The sequence below is a fragment of the Pan paniscus genome, chromosome 21 (genome assembly GCF_029289425.2).
Source record: "Pan paniscus chromosome 21, NHGRI_mPanPan1-v2.0_pri, whole genome shotgun sequence".
In the NCBI taxonomy this organism is placed as follows: domain Eukaryota; kingdom Metazoa; phylum Chordata; class Mammalia; order Primates; family Hominidae; genus Pan; species Pan paniscus.
In genome coordinates, this window is record NC_073270.2 from 56556042 (window position 1) to 56570680 (window position 14639).

The window sequence follows — 14639 nt, forward strand, 5'->3', positions numbered from 1 at the left end:
TTGTACAGATGGGGTTTCACCATGTTGCCCAGGCTGGTCTTGAACTCCTGACCTCAAGTGATCTGCCTGCCTCAGCCTTCCAAAGTGCTGGGATTACAGGCATGGGCCACTGCACCTGGACTTTACGTTATTGTATTTTTTAATTTTAATAGGTTTTTGGGGAACAGGTGGTGTTTGGTTACATGAATAAGTTCTTTAGTGAGTGGTGATTTCTGAGATTTTGCCGCAGCACTCATCACCTAAATAGAGTACATGGCACCCAATGTGCAGTCTTTTACCCCTCACCTACCTCCCACCCTTTCCCCTAAGTCCCCAAAGTCCATTGTATCATTTTTATGCCTTTGCGTCCTCATAGCTTAGCTCTCACTTACGAGTGAGAACATAAGATGTTTGGTTTTCCATTTCTGAGTTACTTTGCTTAGAGTAATGGTCTCCATTTCCATCCAGGCTGCTGCAAATGCCATTATTTCATTTCTTTTTATGGCTGAGTTGTATTCCATGGTATCTATATGTATATATGCCACATATTCTTTTTTTTTTTTTTTTTTTTTCTTCAGACGGGAGTCTCTCTCTCTTACCCAGGCTGGAGTGCAGTGGCGTGATCTCGGCTCACTGCAGGCTCCGCCTCCTGGGTTCACGCGATTCTCCTGCCTCAGCCTCCCGAGTAGCTGGGATTACAGGCGCCCGCCACCATGCCCGGCTAATTTTTTTTTTTGTATTTTTTAATAGAGTTGGGGTTTCACCATGTTAGCCAGGATGGTCTCGATCTCCTGACCTCGTGATCCGCCCGCCTTGGCCTCCCAAAGTGCTGGGATTACAGGCGTGAGCCACCGCGCCCGGCCGTGCCACATATTCTTTATCCACTTGTTGATTGATAGGCATTTGGGCTGGTTCCATATTTTTGCAATTGCTAATTGTGCTGCAGTAAACATGCATGTGCAAGTATCTTCTTCATATAATGACTTCAAGATACCCAGGAGTGGGATTGCTGGATCAAATGGTAGATCTACTTTTAGTTCTTTAAGGAATCTCCACACTGTTTTCCGTAGTGATTGTACTAGTTTACATCCCCACTAACAGCCTAAAAGTGTTTACATTCCCACTAACAGTGTAAAAGTGTTCCTTTTCATCACATCCATGCCAACATCTATTATTTTTTGATTTTTTGATTATAGCCATTCTTGCAGGAGTAAGGTGGTATCGCATTGTGGTCTGGATTGGCATTTCCTTGATCATTAGTGATGTTGATCATTTTTTCATATGTTTGTTGGCCACTTGTATATCTTGTTTTGAGAACTGTCTATTCATGTCCTTTGCTCACTTTTTGATGGGATTTTTTTTTTCTTGCTTAGTATTCTGGATATTAATCCCTTGTCAGATGCATAGATTGTGAAGATTTTCTCCCACTCTGTGGGTTGTCTGTTTACTCTGCTGATTATTTCTTTTGCTGTGCAGAAGCTTTTTAGTTTAAGTCCCACCTATTTATCTTTGTTTTTATTGCATTTGCTTTTGGGTTCTTGGTCATGAAGTCTTTGCCTAAGCCAATCTCTAGAAGCGTTTTTCCAATGTTATCTTCTAGAATTTTTATGGTTTCAGGTCTTAGATTTAAGTGTTTGATGCATCTTGAGTTGATTTTTGTATAAGGTGAGAGATGAGGATCCAGTTTCATTCTTCTACATGTGGCTAGCCAGTTATCCCAGCACCATTTGTTGAATAGGGTGTCCTTTCTCCACTTCTTGTTTTTGTTTACTTTGTCAAAGATCAGTTGGCTGTAAGTATTTGGGTTTATTTCTGGGTCTCTGTTCTGTTCCATTGGTCTATGTGCCTATTTTTTTTATTTTTATTTATTTTTATTTTTTGAGACAGAGTTTCACTCTTGTTGCTCAGGCTGGAGTGCAATGGCGCAATCTCAGCTCACTGCAACATCAACCTCCTGGGTTCAAGCAATTCTCCTGCCTCAGTGTCCCCAATAGCTGGGATTACAGGCATGCACTACCACGGCTGGCTGATATTTGTATTTTAGTAGAGACGTGGTTTCATCATGTTGGCCAGGTTAGTCTTGAACTCCTGATCTCAAGCGATCCACCCGCCTCGGCCTCCCAAAGTGCTGGGATTACAGGTGTGAGCCACCGCACCCAGCCTTTATAGTACATTTTGAAATCAGGTAATGTGATGCCTCCAGATTTGTTCTTTTTGCTTAGTTTTGCTTTGGCTGTGAGGGCTCTTTTTTGGTTCCATATGAATTTTAGGATTTTTTTTTTCTAGTTCCATGAAGAACGATGGTGGTATTTTGATGGGAATTACATTGAATTTGTAGATGGCTTTTGGCAGTATGGTCATTTTCACAATATTGATTCTACCCATCCATGAGCATGGGATATGTTTCCATTTGTTTGTGTCGTCAGTGGTTTGTTTCATCAGTGTTTTGTAGTTTTCTTTGTAGAAGTCTTTCACCTCCTGGGTTAGGTATATTCCTAAATATTTTATTTTTTGCAGCTGTTGCAAAAGAAGTTGAGTTCTTGATTTGATTCTCAGCTTGGTTGCAGTTGGTGTATAGCAGTCTACTGATTTGTGTACATTGGTTTTTATATCCTGAAACTTTGCTGAATTCATTTATCAGTTGTAGGAGCTTTTTGGAGGAGTCTGTAGGGTTTTCTAGGTATACGATCATGTCATCAGCAAACAGCAAATTTTACTTCCCCTTTACTGGTTTGGATGCCCTTTATTTCTTTCTCTTGTCTGATTGCTCTGGCTAGGACCTCTAAGTTATTTTAAAATGTACAATTAAGTTATTATTGAATCTAGTTGCCCTGTGATACTGCCTGAACTTCCCTATGTGGCTTCTGGCTTCCCGGAGGGTGAATCAGAAGCTTTGAGGTCTCTTGAGGCCTAGACCTGGGAGTCACAGAGCCTTGCTCCCATCACATCCTATTGGTCTAAGCAAGTCACAGGCCAGCCTAGATTCGGGAGTGGGAAGAATTGGATCCCACCTCTTCACCGGAGTTGCTGCAAGGTCCTTTTGCAAAAGCATTTGTGGGATGAGAGGGAGTTGGAAGGCCACCTTTGAAACACAAGTACCTATTATTTGCCAGACTTTGTTCTAGGCTCTGGGAATTGAAAGACAAATAAAAGAGACAAAAACCTGTGTCCTCCGGAGGTTTCATTCTGGTGGGGAAGATGACAGGAAACAAGTTGAGAAAAATAGTATGTTATTTTTTGTGTGTGTGTGTTTTTTTTTTTTTTTTTTGAGACGGAGTCGTCTCGCTCTGTCGCCCAGGCTGGAGTGCAGTGGCGCGATCTCGGCTCACTGCAAGCTCCGCTTCCTGGGTTCACGCCGTTTTCCTGGCGCAGCCTCCCGAGTAGCTGGGACTACAGCCGCCCGCAACAACGCCCGGCTAATTTTTTGTATTTTTAGTAGAGATGGGGTTTCACCATGTTGGCCAGGATGGTCTCGATCTCCTGACTTCGTGATCCGCCCGCCTCGGCCCCTCAAATTGCTGGGATTACAGGCGTGAGCCACCATGCCCGGCCATGAGAAAAATAGTATGTTAGATGGTGATAAATGCTAAAGGGAAAAGTAAATTGGGGCAGGAGGACCGGGAGTAGGGGAGCTATAGGGTCAGGGAAAGCCTCACCTGGAAGAAATATTTGAGCAAAAGCTAGAAGGAAGTGAGAGACAACTTTCACCAGTAAAGGGAACAGCAGGTGCAAAGGCCCTGCGGTGAGGCTGTGGGTGGGGACGAGCAAAAGGCAGTGAGATCAGGGGGAGGTGGAGGCTCCAGATGGAGTAGGGCTGGGGAGGCCCCCATTAGGTGTTTTCTGAGCAGGTAGAAGATGAGGGAGGACTCAAAAAATTGAAGCCAGGCATGGTGCCCATCTGTAGTCCCAGCTACTCAAGAGGCTGAGGCGGGAGGATCCCTGAGGCCCAGGAGTTGGAGGCTGCAGTGAGCTATGGTCCCACCACTGCACTCTAGCCTGGATGACAGAGTGAGACCCTGTCTCTAAGAAAAAAAAATTGGTATATAATTCATGTATAAATGTATGATTTTAAAGTATATAGTTTGTTGGCTTTTAGTATATTTACTGTGTTGTGCAGACATCACTGTGACCTAATTCCAGAACATTTCTATGACCCAAAAAAGAAACCCCATCACCATTAGCAGTTATTCCCTCCTCTCCCTGCCACTCCATGCAGAGGGGCAATCACGAATCTATTTCTTTCTGTCTCTGTGGATTTGCCGATCTCTGGACGTTTCCTCCCTCCCTTCCTTTTCTTTTGAGATGGAGTCTTGTTCTCTCGCCGAGGCTGGAGTGCAGTGGCACGATCTTGGCTTACTGCAACCTCCAGCTCCAGGGTTCAAGCGATTCTCATGCCTCAGCCTCCCGAGTAGTTGGGACTACAGGCTCATGCCACCAGGCCTGGCTAACTTTTGTAGTTTTAGTAAAGATGGGGTTTTGCCATGTTGGCCAGGCTGATCTCAAACTCCTGACCTCAAGTGATCTGCCTGCCTCAGCCTCCTAAAATGTTGGGATTACAGGCATGAGCCACTGTGCCCAGCCTGGACATTTCTTGTAAGTGGAATCATGTCATGCATGACCTTTTGTGCCTGGCTTCTCTCACTTAGCATCATGTTTTCAAGGATCATCCATGTTGTAGTGTGTGCTGGTGCTCCATTACTTTTTATGGACAAATGATACTCTATTGTAGGGATACATCACATTTTATTTGTTCATTCATCACTTAATGGATATTGGGTCGTGTCTACTTTTTTTTTTTTTTTTTGAGACGGAATCTCACTCTGTTGCCCAGGCTGGAGTGCAGTGGCACAATCTTGGCTCGCTGCAAGCTCTGCTTCCTGGGTTCACGCCATTCTCCTGCCTCAGCCTCCCGAGTAGCTGGGACTACAGGTGCCCACTACCATGCCTGGCTAATTTTTTGTATTTTTTAGTAGAGACGGGGTTTCACCGTGTTAGCCAGGATGGTCTCGATCTCCTGACGTTGTGATCCGCCCCCCTTGGCCTCCCAAAGTACTGGGATTACAGGCGTGAGCTACTGCGCCTGGCCTTTTTTTTTTAATTGAGATAGAGTCTTGCTCTCTCGCCCAGGCTGGAGTGCAGTGGAGCGATCTTAGCTCACTGCAAACTCCACCTCCTGGATTCCCCAAGCAATTCTCGTGCCTCAGCCACCCAAGTAGCTGAGACTACAGGCTTGTGCCACTACGTCCAGCTCATTTTTGTAGTTTTAGTAGAGAGGGGGTTTCATCATGTTGGCCAGGCTGGTCTCGAACTCCTGACCTCAAGTGACCTGCCTGCCTCGGCCTCCCAAAGTGTTGGGATTACAGGCATGAGCCACCACACCCAGGCTTTTCAACTTTTTGACTGTAATGAATATTGTGCAAGTTTTTGTGAGAGCATATTTTTCATTTCTTTTTTATTTATTTTTATTTTTTATTTTTTTGAGACAGGGTCTTGCTTTGTCATCCAGGCTGGAGTGCAGTGGCGCCATGATGGCTCACAGCAGCCTTGATCTTCTGGGCTCAAGTGCTTTTCCCACCCCAGCCTCCTAAGTAGCTGGGAATACAGGCACATGCCACCATGTCCGGCTAATTTTTGTATTTTTTTTGTAGAGACGGTGTCTCACTATGTTGCCCAGGATGGCCTTGAACTCCTGGGCTTAAGTGATCTGCCTGCCTCAGCCTCCCAAAGTGCTGGGACTAAATGTGTGCGCCACTGCGCCTGGTCTGTTTTCATTTCTTTCGGGTGTATTGCTTGGCCATAAGTTGACTCTGTGTTCCTTTTGAGGAGATGCTGGACTGGTTTTCAGAGCAGCTGCACAATTGTACCCTTCCCACCAGCAGTGCGTGAGGCTTCCAATTCCTCCACATCCTCGCCAGCCCTCATCATTTTCCATTTTTGTGATTGCAGCCATCCCTGTGAGTGCAAAGTGGTACAGTGGAGGATTTGGGGTGGGGAGAGCTTTTGTTTTAACAGGACTGCACAGAGTAGATTGAAGGGCAGTAAGAACAGGAAGCTGGGACCAGCGAGCAGGCTACTGCAAGAGTCCTAGCAAGAGACGACGGTGACTTGCGCCATGGTGCTTGGTTGTATGGGAGAGAGAGTGAAGTAGTTGGATTTGGGTAGAGACATTTTGAAGGTAGAAAATGAGAAGATTTGCTGGCACATTGGATGGGGTGGGAGGTGGGAGAGAAGAGTCGAGGGTGCTCCGAAGTATTTGGCCTGAACGAGAGGATGATGGAGTTTCCATTTTTTGAATTAGAGAAGATCATGGGTGGAGGACCCTTTTTTTTTTTTTTTTTTTTTGTGCCAGCCCCTTGGTGAGCAGGGCCAGCCCATCTTCAATGTTTGGGCATTCCCAGCTGGGAAGCTTGCACTGCCACTTTGTGAGAAGCGGGGATGTGGGAAAAAAAAGTGAAAACCATGATTCGCAGGTGTTTGTTTAAAAAAAAAAAACCCCACTCACCATCTCCACTGGTCCTTCCTTGAATGTCACTTAAAGTGAGCCTCTCGCCTCCTTCCCCTCTGAGTGGAGCAGTTTATGCCCAGGGGGTTGTGAAGAACAGCGAGGGCATTCATCTGCTCACAGGCTGGTTAAAAAGGCACGTGGGCTGCAGCCTGCGGGACTCTCATTTCTGAGGCCACTTAGGGGATAATCTTGAGAGAAAATTGCCCATGGATGATTTGTGGGCATGGTGGGCTGGCTTATCCTGAGCGCCTTCCTGTTGGTCGGGAATGTCTTGGGCTTGTTTCTCCCTTTGCTGACCAGACAGTCAGCAAACTCTCGCTTTGATCCTTCCTGCTTTTGGGAACCTCCCTAGGTACCAGGGGGTGAGGTGGGGGACTGACCATAGCTGACAAGCAGCAACAAAGGGGACACATTTCTAACTTCCCCCAAGAGCATCTTGTTTTTGTTTTGAGACAATCTCACTCTGTCACCCAGGAGGGCAGTGGTACATCACAGCTCACTGTAGCCTCAACCTCCCGGGCCCAAGTGACCCTCCCAACCTCAGCCTCTCAAGTAGCCGAGACCACACAGGTGTGCACCACCATGCCCAGTTAGTTTTCTTTTTATAGAGACAAACTTTCCCCTGTTGCCCAGGCTAAACTGTAACTCCTGGGCTCAAGCGATCCTCTGGCCTCAGCCTCCCAGCGTTGGGATTACAGGCATGAGCTGCTCTACCCAGCCCCAAAGAACATCTTGTTACACATTCTAGCTCTGGAGTTAGAGTGCTCAGGGTCGAATTCTGGCTTCAATATTTATTAGCTGTGTGAGCTTGGGCAAGGGACTTAACCTCTCTGATCCTCTGTTTCTCAATCCGTATAAAGAGGGAAATAGTAGCACCTACTGCATAGGGTTCTTGTGAGAAGTAAATGAGGTAATTCAAATACAGTGACTAGCCCTTGTTTTTATTCTATGGCGAAAGAGATTGGGTGGGTGCAGTGGCTCATGCTTATAATATCAGCACTTTGGGAGGCTGAGGCAGGAGGATTGCATGAGGCCAGGAGCTTGAGACCAGCCTGGGCAACATAGTGAGAACCCTGTCTCTGCAAAAATTAAAATACAAAAAAAGAGAGAAAGCGAGCTATGGAATGCAACCCCTTATCACGCACCTATTGTGTGTCAGCACTCTGTTAAATCAGTTAGCCACATCTATGATGTCAGGTTAACCTCCTGACCATTCTGCCAAACGGGCCTGATGGTTCCTGTCACAGGGGATCCAGTGGCAGTGAAATGCAGAGGTTAAGCCATTGGGTTCCAGCTGCATGGCTGGCAGAGGGTAAGGTGAACCCAGAAGTGCCGTGACCACGCCGTGCCCTTCCTGAGCAGGCCAGGATGGGTTGCAATGCACTTCCTACAAGCACAGTGCTGCAGAAACATCTTGGGAAGGAGGCATCCCACCCCGCTGGGGCATGGGCTTCCGTGGCCTCCCATGCAGGTTGTGTGTTCTTAAGCATGTCTGGATCCGTGTCTGTGTTGTGTGCACCTGCACTCCCAGGATCTCTCCATCACCCGCTGTGCCCCACTCCTCTCTTTCTCTTTCTCTTTCTTTCCCCTGGACCAGAAAGAACAACCAATCTTCTCCTCTAACCACAGTGACCTCTTGGCTCCATCCTTTCTCCCTTAGTGCGATAATGACATTTTCTCATTGTAATTTAATTTTGGGGTTGGGTGGGGGAATGATCTTTCTTTTTCCCCGTCTTCTCTCCCCTCTCCCCGACTGAGGCACAGAAATAGTCCCAGCTGTGAGATGAAGGTTGCAGAGTTTAAAATTGCAACTTGGTACTATTTATACTCCAGCCTGAAAGATGTTTTTTTGTGCAGTCGTTTATTTTGTTGTGGTGGAGATGGCTCATGCTGGAAGCAGCAGGAACTGGTGCTGTATAAACAGTTCTCTGGGGACAAGTGGGTGGTGAGGGAGCCTTCAGGTGCAGGGGGCAGGGACTAGGCCTGCCCAGAAACCCTGAGCACGCCTCCCTGGAGCAGGACGGTGTGGCCTGGTAGGGAAAGCAGATCATGTGCTTGGCGAACTTTCTTCCTGAATGCTGGCCATTACAAAAATAACAACAGAAACTGGTATTTTAGAAGTCATAAAAGTAGTAGATACTTGAGGGGGAAAAAAAACCTAATTTTTCTTTTTTTTTTTTTGAAGACAGATCTTGCTCTGTCTCCCAGGCTGGAGTACAGTGGCACAATCTTGGCTCACCGCAACCTCCTCCTTCTGGGTTCAAGCAGTCCTCCTGCCTCAGCCTCCTGAGTAGCTGGGACTACAGACGCATGCCACCACATCTGGTTAAATTTTGTATTTTTAGTAGAGACGGGGTTTCGCCATGTTGGTCAGGCTGGTCTCGAACTCCTGACCTCAGGTGATCTGCCCACCTTGGCCTCCCAAAGTGTTGGGATTACAGGCGTGAGCCACTACGCCTGGCCAAACCGCTAATTATTTCCCTAATTTTTACACAAGTGCATGAAGCAGTTGTACACTGGCAGGCCTTCTGCACGTTCGTTATTGGCTTAATTTGTGAAGCATGAAAGGGTTTTTTAAATGTGTTCCAATGTTTAAACATTGGGGCATTTCCTATCAAATTAGGATTTCTGGCTTCTCTTGGAAAATGGAAAGATCTGGCAGCTCCGGGCCTGCATTTCCTGATGGCAGCTAGTGGCCAGCAGCTGGAGGACTGGATGAGCACCTCTCAGATCACAAGCCTGATGGCCTGTTTCACTCATTTATGTTAATGTCCAGCCTGATGACTGGGTTTTATTTCTTCTTCTTTTTTTAAAGACAAGTTCTCACTCTGTCGCCCAGCCTGGAGTGCAGTGGTGCAATCACTGCTTACTGCAGCCTCAGCCTCCTGGGTAGCTGGGACTACAGACATGCACCACCATGCCTGGCTAATTTTTTTTTTTTTTTTTGAGACGGAATCTCGCTCTGTCGCCCAGGCTGGAGTGCAGTGGTGTGACCTTGGCTCACTGCAGCCTCCGCCTCCCGGGTTCAAGCAATTCTCTTGCCTCAGCCTACTGAGTAGCTGGGACTACAGGTGTGTGCCACCACACCCGGCTAATTTTTGTATTTTTAGTAGAGATGGGATCACCACATTGTCCAGGATGGTCTCGATCTCCTGACCTCGTGATCTGCCCGCCTCAGCCTCCCAAAGTGCTGGGATTACAGGTGTGAGCCACTGCACCTGGGCTAATTTTTTTTTTTTTTTTTTAAAGGGATGGAGTCTCACCATGCTGCCCAGACTGGTCTCGAATTCCTGGACTTAAGTGATCTTCCTGCCTCGGCCTCCCAAAATGTTGGGATTACAGGCATAAGCCACTGCTCCCGGCCATGGACCCTTTACATAACATAAAAAATTCAAGTTTCCCTTGTCAGAGTCCCTTTCCCAACTCCTCCTGCCCAGGGCTAAGTAAGCCCTGTTAATAGGGTTTCCAAAGAAACTATGGGATGCCCGGTTGAATTTGAATTTCAGATAAACAACAAATTTTTTAAGTATAAGCACATCTCTTAACTATTAGCAGTCTGGCACATATCATTCCAGGCCTTTCTCTGTGAAGACATGTACTTTTTTTTTTTTTTTTTTTGAGACGGAGTCTTGCTCTGTTGCCCAGGCTAGAGTGCAGTGGTGCAATCTTGGCTCACTGCAGCCTCCGCCTCCTAGGTTCAAGTGATTCTCCTGCCTCAGCCTCGGAGTAGCTGTGACTACAGGCACACGCCACCATGCCCAGCTAATTTTTGTATTTTTAGTAGAGACGGGGTTCTGCCATGTTGGTCAGGCTGGTCTCAAACTCCTGACCTCAGGTGATCCGCCCGCCTCACACATTTTTTTGGTATGGTTTGTATCTGACACCGTCTGCAGCTTGCTTTTCCTCTCCGGGGTATCACCGGGGCCACTGTGTTTATTAGAGCAGGCTGTAAGGTTGTGGACTCCATCTGGATTAGGATCCTTGCCCCGCTGTTTGTTAACTGTGTGATCTTGAGCAGGTTACCCCACCTCTCTGAGCCTCCGTGTCCTCATCTGTACAACGTGGAGGATATGGGTAGCTTTGTTATTTCCTGTATTTGTTGATCTTGTCTCTTTTGAAAGCTGCGTAGAATGGAGAGGCCGTGGTGGCTTTAACCAGTCCTCCGTGATGGGCACCAGGACTGCTGCCTGTTTATTGCTCTTTCAAAGGAGGCAGTGGAAGGGGGTCGAGCAGGAACCGGGCACATAATCCTAAGACTTAGTTTGCTTTAAAAAAAAAAAAAAAAAAAAAAAAAATGAAGGGTGTTTGTCTCCCTGGAAACCACTTGCTAATCTCCAGGATATCGTCTCTTTTTCAGGCGAAGGAGGTGGAGGAGACCATCGAGGGCATGCTCCTCAGGCTGGAAGAGTTTTGCAGCCTGGCTGACCTGGTGAGTGGCTGCCTGGGAGGCGTGGGTTTAGGCCCAGGCCAGACTTCAGGCCCTTGCTGGAGTTTTCTGCGGAAGCCATTTTGGTGGTGAGTTAGCAACCAGGAGGAATGGGGCAGCGGCCAGCGCTGAGAGGAAAGCCACGTGCAAACACTCCCTCCTCTCTCTCTCTCTCTCTCTCACTCAACCCCAAGTGCTTCCTGAGGCGGCCATCTTGATCTCGTCCTTCCCTCGAGATGGTTTTTATTCCGCAGAGGAGCCAGGAGTGGACCACAAGGTGGCACTCTCGGGCACCGATGCAGGGAGCCGTTCAGCGGGGACGCTAGACTATATTTAACTTTCCTCAGCTCTGCACCATCCCCTGTGCAAACATGGAGACAGCCAGGAAATGGCTTCAGGCCTGCGAGGCCTAGGAGGAGCCTCTTGCCCAGGCCACAGCCCGTGGTGGAGTTGGGCATCGAGTTCCTTCCTGAATCCTTCTGTTCTCTCTGCTTTTACCTCCTACTCTGTCTGATTGGCCCAAATCTACTAGCCTGGCTGAGGAGGAAGATGGAAGACAATGGCCCAGAAGATAAAGCCTCCCACGCCAGAGTCTCTAGAAATCGCCTCTAGAGGCTGGGTGCAGTGGCTCACACCTGTAATCCCAGCACTTTGGGAGGCCGAGGCGGGCAGATCACCTGAGGTCAGGAGTTCAAGACCAGCCTGACCAACATGGTGAAACCCTGCCTCTACCAAAAATACAAAAATTAGCCGGGTGTGGTGGCAGGCGCCTGTAATCTTAGCTACTCAGGAGGCTGAGGCAGGAGAATTGCTTGAACCTGGAAGGTGGAGGTTGCAGTGAGCTGAGATTGCGCCACTGCACTCCAGCCTGGGTGATAGATCAAGATTGTGTCTCAAAAAAAAAAGAAAAGAAAAAGAAATTGCTTCTAGATCCCAGTGTTCCTATGATTGCTGCCAGCCAGGTGTGGAGCCCCCAGGAGTGCTGATAGAATTTTCTAGAAGCTCCCAAGCTTATTAGAGGCAAACCAGTAACCTGGGCTTGAGGTGTCTGCCTGGAGGCCCAAAGGGTAGAGCTCCATATTGTGACCAGGCCCTGTGTCTCCCCAGAGTGGTGGAAGCCTGGCCACCCGGGCCCAGTGGTGTGCGTTTATGTCCCTGAGAAGCACCGTGTCCGGACCCTGAGAGTGTTTGTGAGAACCCAAGGGAGTAACAGTAACAGCAGCCCCAGATGTTCATTGAACGCCTTTCTTTGTGCCCGGCACAAAGCCACCCTAGACAGCAGGCACTGAGTCATCCCTACCTATTCAGCGGACCTAGGCCCAGCCTCTAGGGTCACAGCAGAAATCCCAAGAGGACCTATGTGGTTTCTTCTCTTGAGTCAATTTTTACGTTCAGATGTGGGTCCAGGTGGGAGCTAGGTAACAAGACAGGCTTTTAACAGCCTGGATTGTCCTTTCTTTACCACCACGCATTGGACTCTTTCTTTCTCTTTCTGTCTTTGTCTTTCTGTCTTTCTGTCTTTCCGTCTTTCTGTCTTTCCGTCTTTCCCTCCGTCCCTCCCTTCCTTCCTTCCTTTCTTCCTTCCTTTCGAGATAGAGTCTCGCTCTGTCCCCCAGGCTGGAGTGCAGTGATGCAATCTCGGCTCACTGCAACCTCTGCCTCCCGGGTTCAAGTGATTCTCCTGCCTCAGCCTCCTGAGTAGCTGGGATTACAAGCATGCACCACCATGCCTGGCTAATTTTTGTATTTTTAGTAGAGACAGCATGTTGACCAGGCTGGTCTTGAACTGCTGGCCTTAAGTGATCCTCCCGCCTCGGCCTCCCAAAGTGCTGGGATTGATTATAGGCGTGAGCCACCATGCCCGGCTGCATTGGGCACTTTCTCATGAATGGGCCCCGTGATAAGCTTGAGTATGCAAAGAGAGTTCAGTCCATCTCCATTCCCATCAAGCCCCAGTGTATGTGGGGAGACTGATTTGGGTACCAGTTGGTGCCGTCCCATGCTACAGTGCTGTTGTGAAGGTAAGGTGAAGGTGTGAAGGGATTCCAGAGCCAGGGGTGCTAAGTCCTGCCTGGGAAATTGGGAAGGCTTCGTATAACAGGTGGTGATGAATCTGGGGCTGTAAGGAGAAATAGAGAATTCAACAGATGGGGAAGGAGTGCATTCAGGCAGAGGGACCAGCCTGTGCAAAGGCGGGGAGGCCAGGGATGTGGTATGGCTGGGCACTGGGTGAAGGATCGTGGTTGCGGGCAGGGAAGGCAGGTCGGGAGGATGGTGTGGATGGATGCTCCAGGGACACCTTTGTTTTCAAATCCCATCCCGTCATCCACATGGGCATTCTGTGCAAGGAGACCCAGCATCAGCCTGAAGAGGGCTGGGGTCAGGAGTCCATGTGGACAGGCGGAGAGACCCATGTGGCCCAGCCCTGAAAAACCATCACAGCTTCCTGTGGTGGGAAGTGTGTGTCTGTGTTGCCAGGAGACTCAAGATTGCAGGCAGCATCAGGCAGGTCCTCCTAACTCGAAGCCTGGAGATGCTTCATGGAAAGATTTAATCCTGAGGCCACACACAGATGACCCACAGGTCCAATCCTGCCTGCAGATAATTTGATGTTTCTGGGGGGGAAAAAAGCAGGCATTAGCTTGTGACATTTTTAGAATTTCATGTGAAAAATCTAGAGTTCCGGCTTCTCTCAGAAAAGCAAAGATCTGGCCCTCCTGGGGTACTCATTCCTACCTTGCAAGCATCGGTCGCCATGTCACGTGGCAAGCAAGCGACCACCTGCTGTGGGCAGCAAGCGTGCTTTCCAGCTTGATACAGTGCCGGCTGCTCCCGGGGAGCCTTCCTGACTCCACAGCCGCCACGTGCTTGTGTATTTTTGATAGATGATGTTTCTCTGTTCTTTTGACCCTACTGAAAGTGGGAAAGTAAAGCCAGACCAAGAGGATCCCATGTTCCAAGAAATGGAAGAGAACATGCATCCTTTTGGAAGCAAAGACTCTTCCCATGTGTCTGTGTTGACAGAATGTGCCCAGCCAGTTCTGCAAATATGTGATGCTTGTGGGACCCCTGGGGGTGTTTGAGCTTACAGCCCCTGCATGGGCACGCTGTGCCAATGCCATTTATATTCTAGAAATCCTCTTGGCCCCTAGAGGTTCATGCTTGGCTTACCTGGTATGTCTGCTGTGTGCTGTGGGGCTACATGACTACAGAGAGAGGTGTCCGGTGATCAGCCCTAGCTTGGGGCCTCTTTTTTCTCTTTAAGAGCTGCTTTGAAATCCAAGTTAGGGATGAGTAGGGTCCTCTAGGGGCAGGTGATGTCACACCATGGACCACTGTCCCCCCAGGTCCCTGCCTCGGTCTTCAGAAACACTGATCAATTTACAGGTCCGAGAGAAGGCAGGCCCTGGGCTGCACGGTTGAGAGAGAAGCCACTTCCTTTCAGATAAAATTAGGCTGTTAGAAATCAAAGTCCAGCTTCCCGTCTGCTCTATTAGTTCTTCCATTAGCCTGTCTTGATCACTGTCTGTCACTGAAATTCACCCCTCTGTTCTGGGACCTCTTTTAACATTTGATATAATGCCAATTGTTGGCACTTCACTTTCTGATTCCTTCTACTGTGGGGCCATGGACATGTCACGTTACCTCTCAGAACATTTATTTTTTCCTCCGCAAAATGAAAATAATGGTTCTGATTATCTATTGCTGTGTCAAACTACCCGAAAATTT

The 14639-nt window shown here is 48.2% G+C and overlaps 1 protein-coding gene across 2 annotated transcripts in view; it reads left to right on the forward strand.

The window, feature by feature from the left end:
- Positions 1-14639, forward strand: part of BCAS4 (breast carcinoma amplified sequence 4) — an 87771-nt gene that overhangs the window by 12181 nt on the left and 60951 nt on the right. For both annotated transcript variants that reach the window (XM_003815262.6, XM_008968200.5), the window contains exon 2: positions 10842-10913. In XM_003815262.6, the coding sequence (XP_003815310.3) occupies positions 10842-10913 (72 nt within the window). The remainder of the gene's footprint in view (positions 1-10841; positions 10914-14639) is intronic.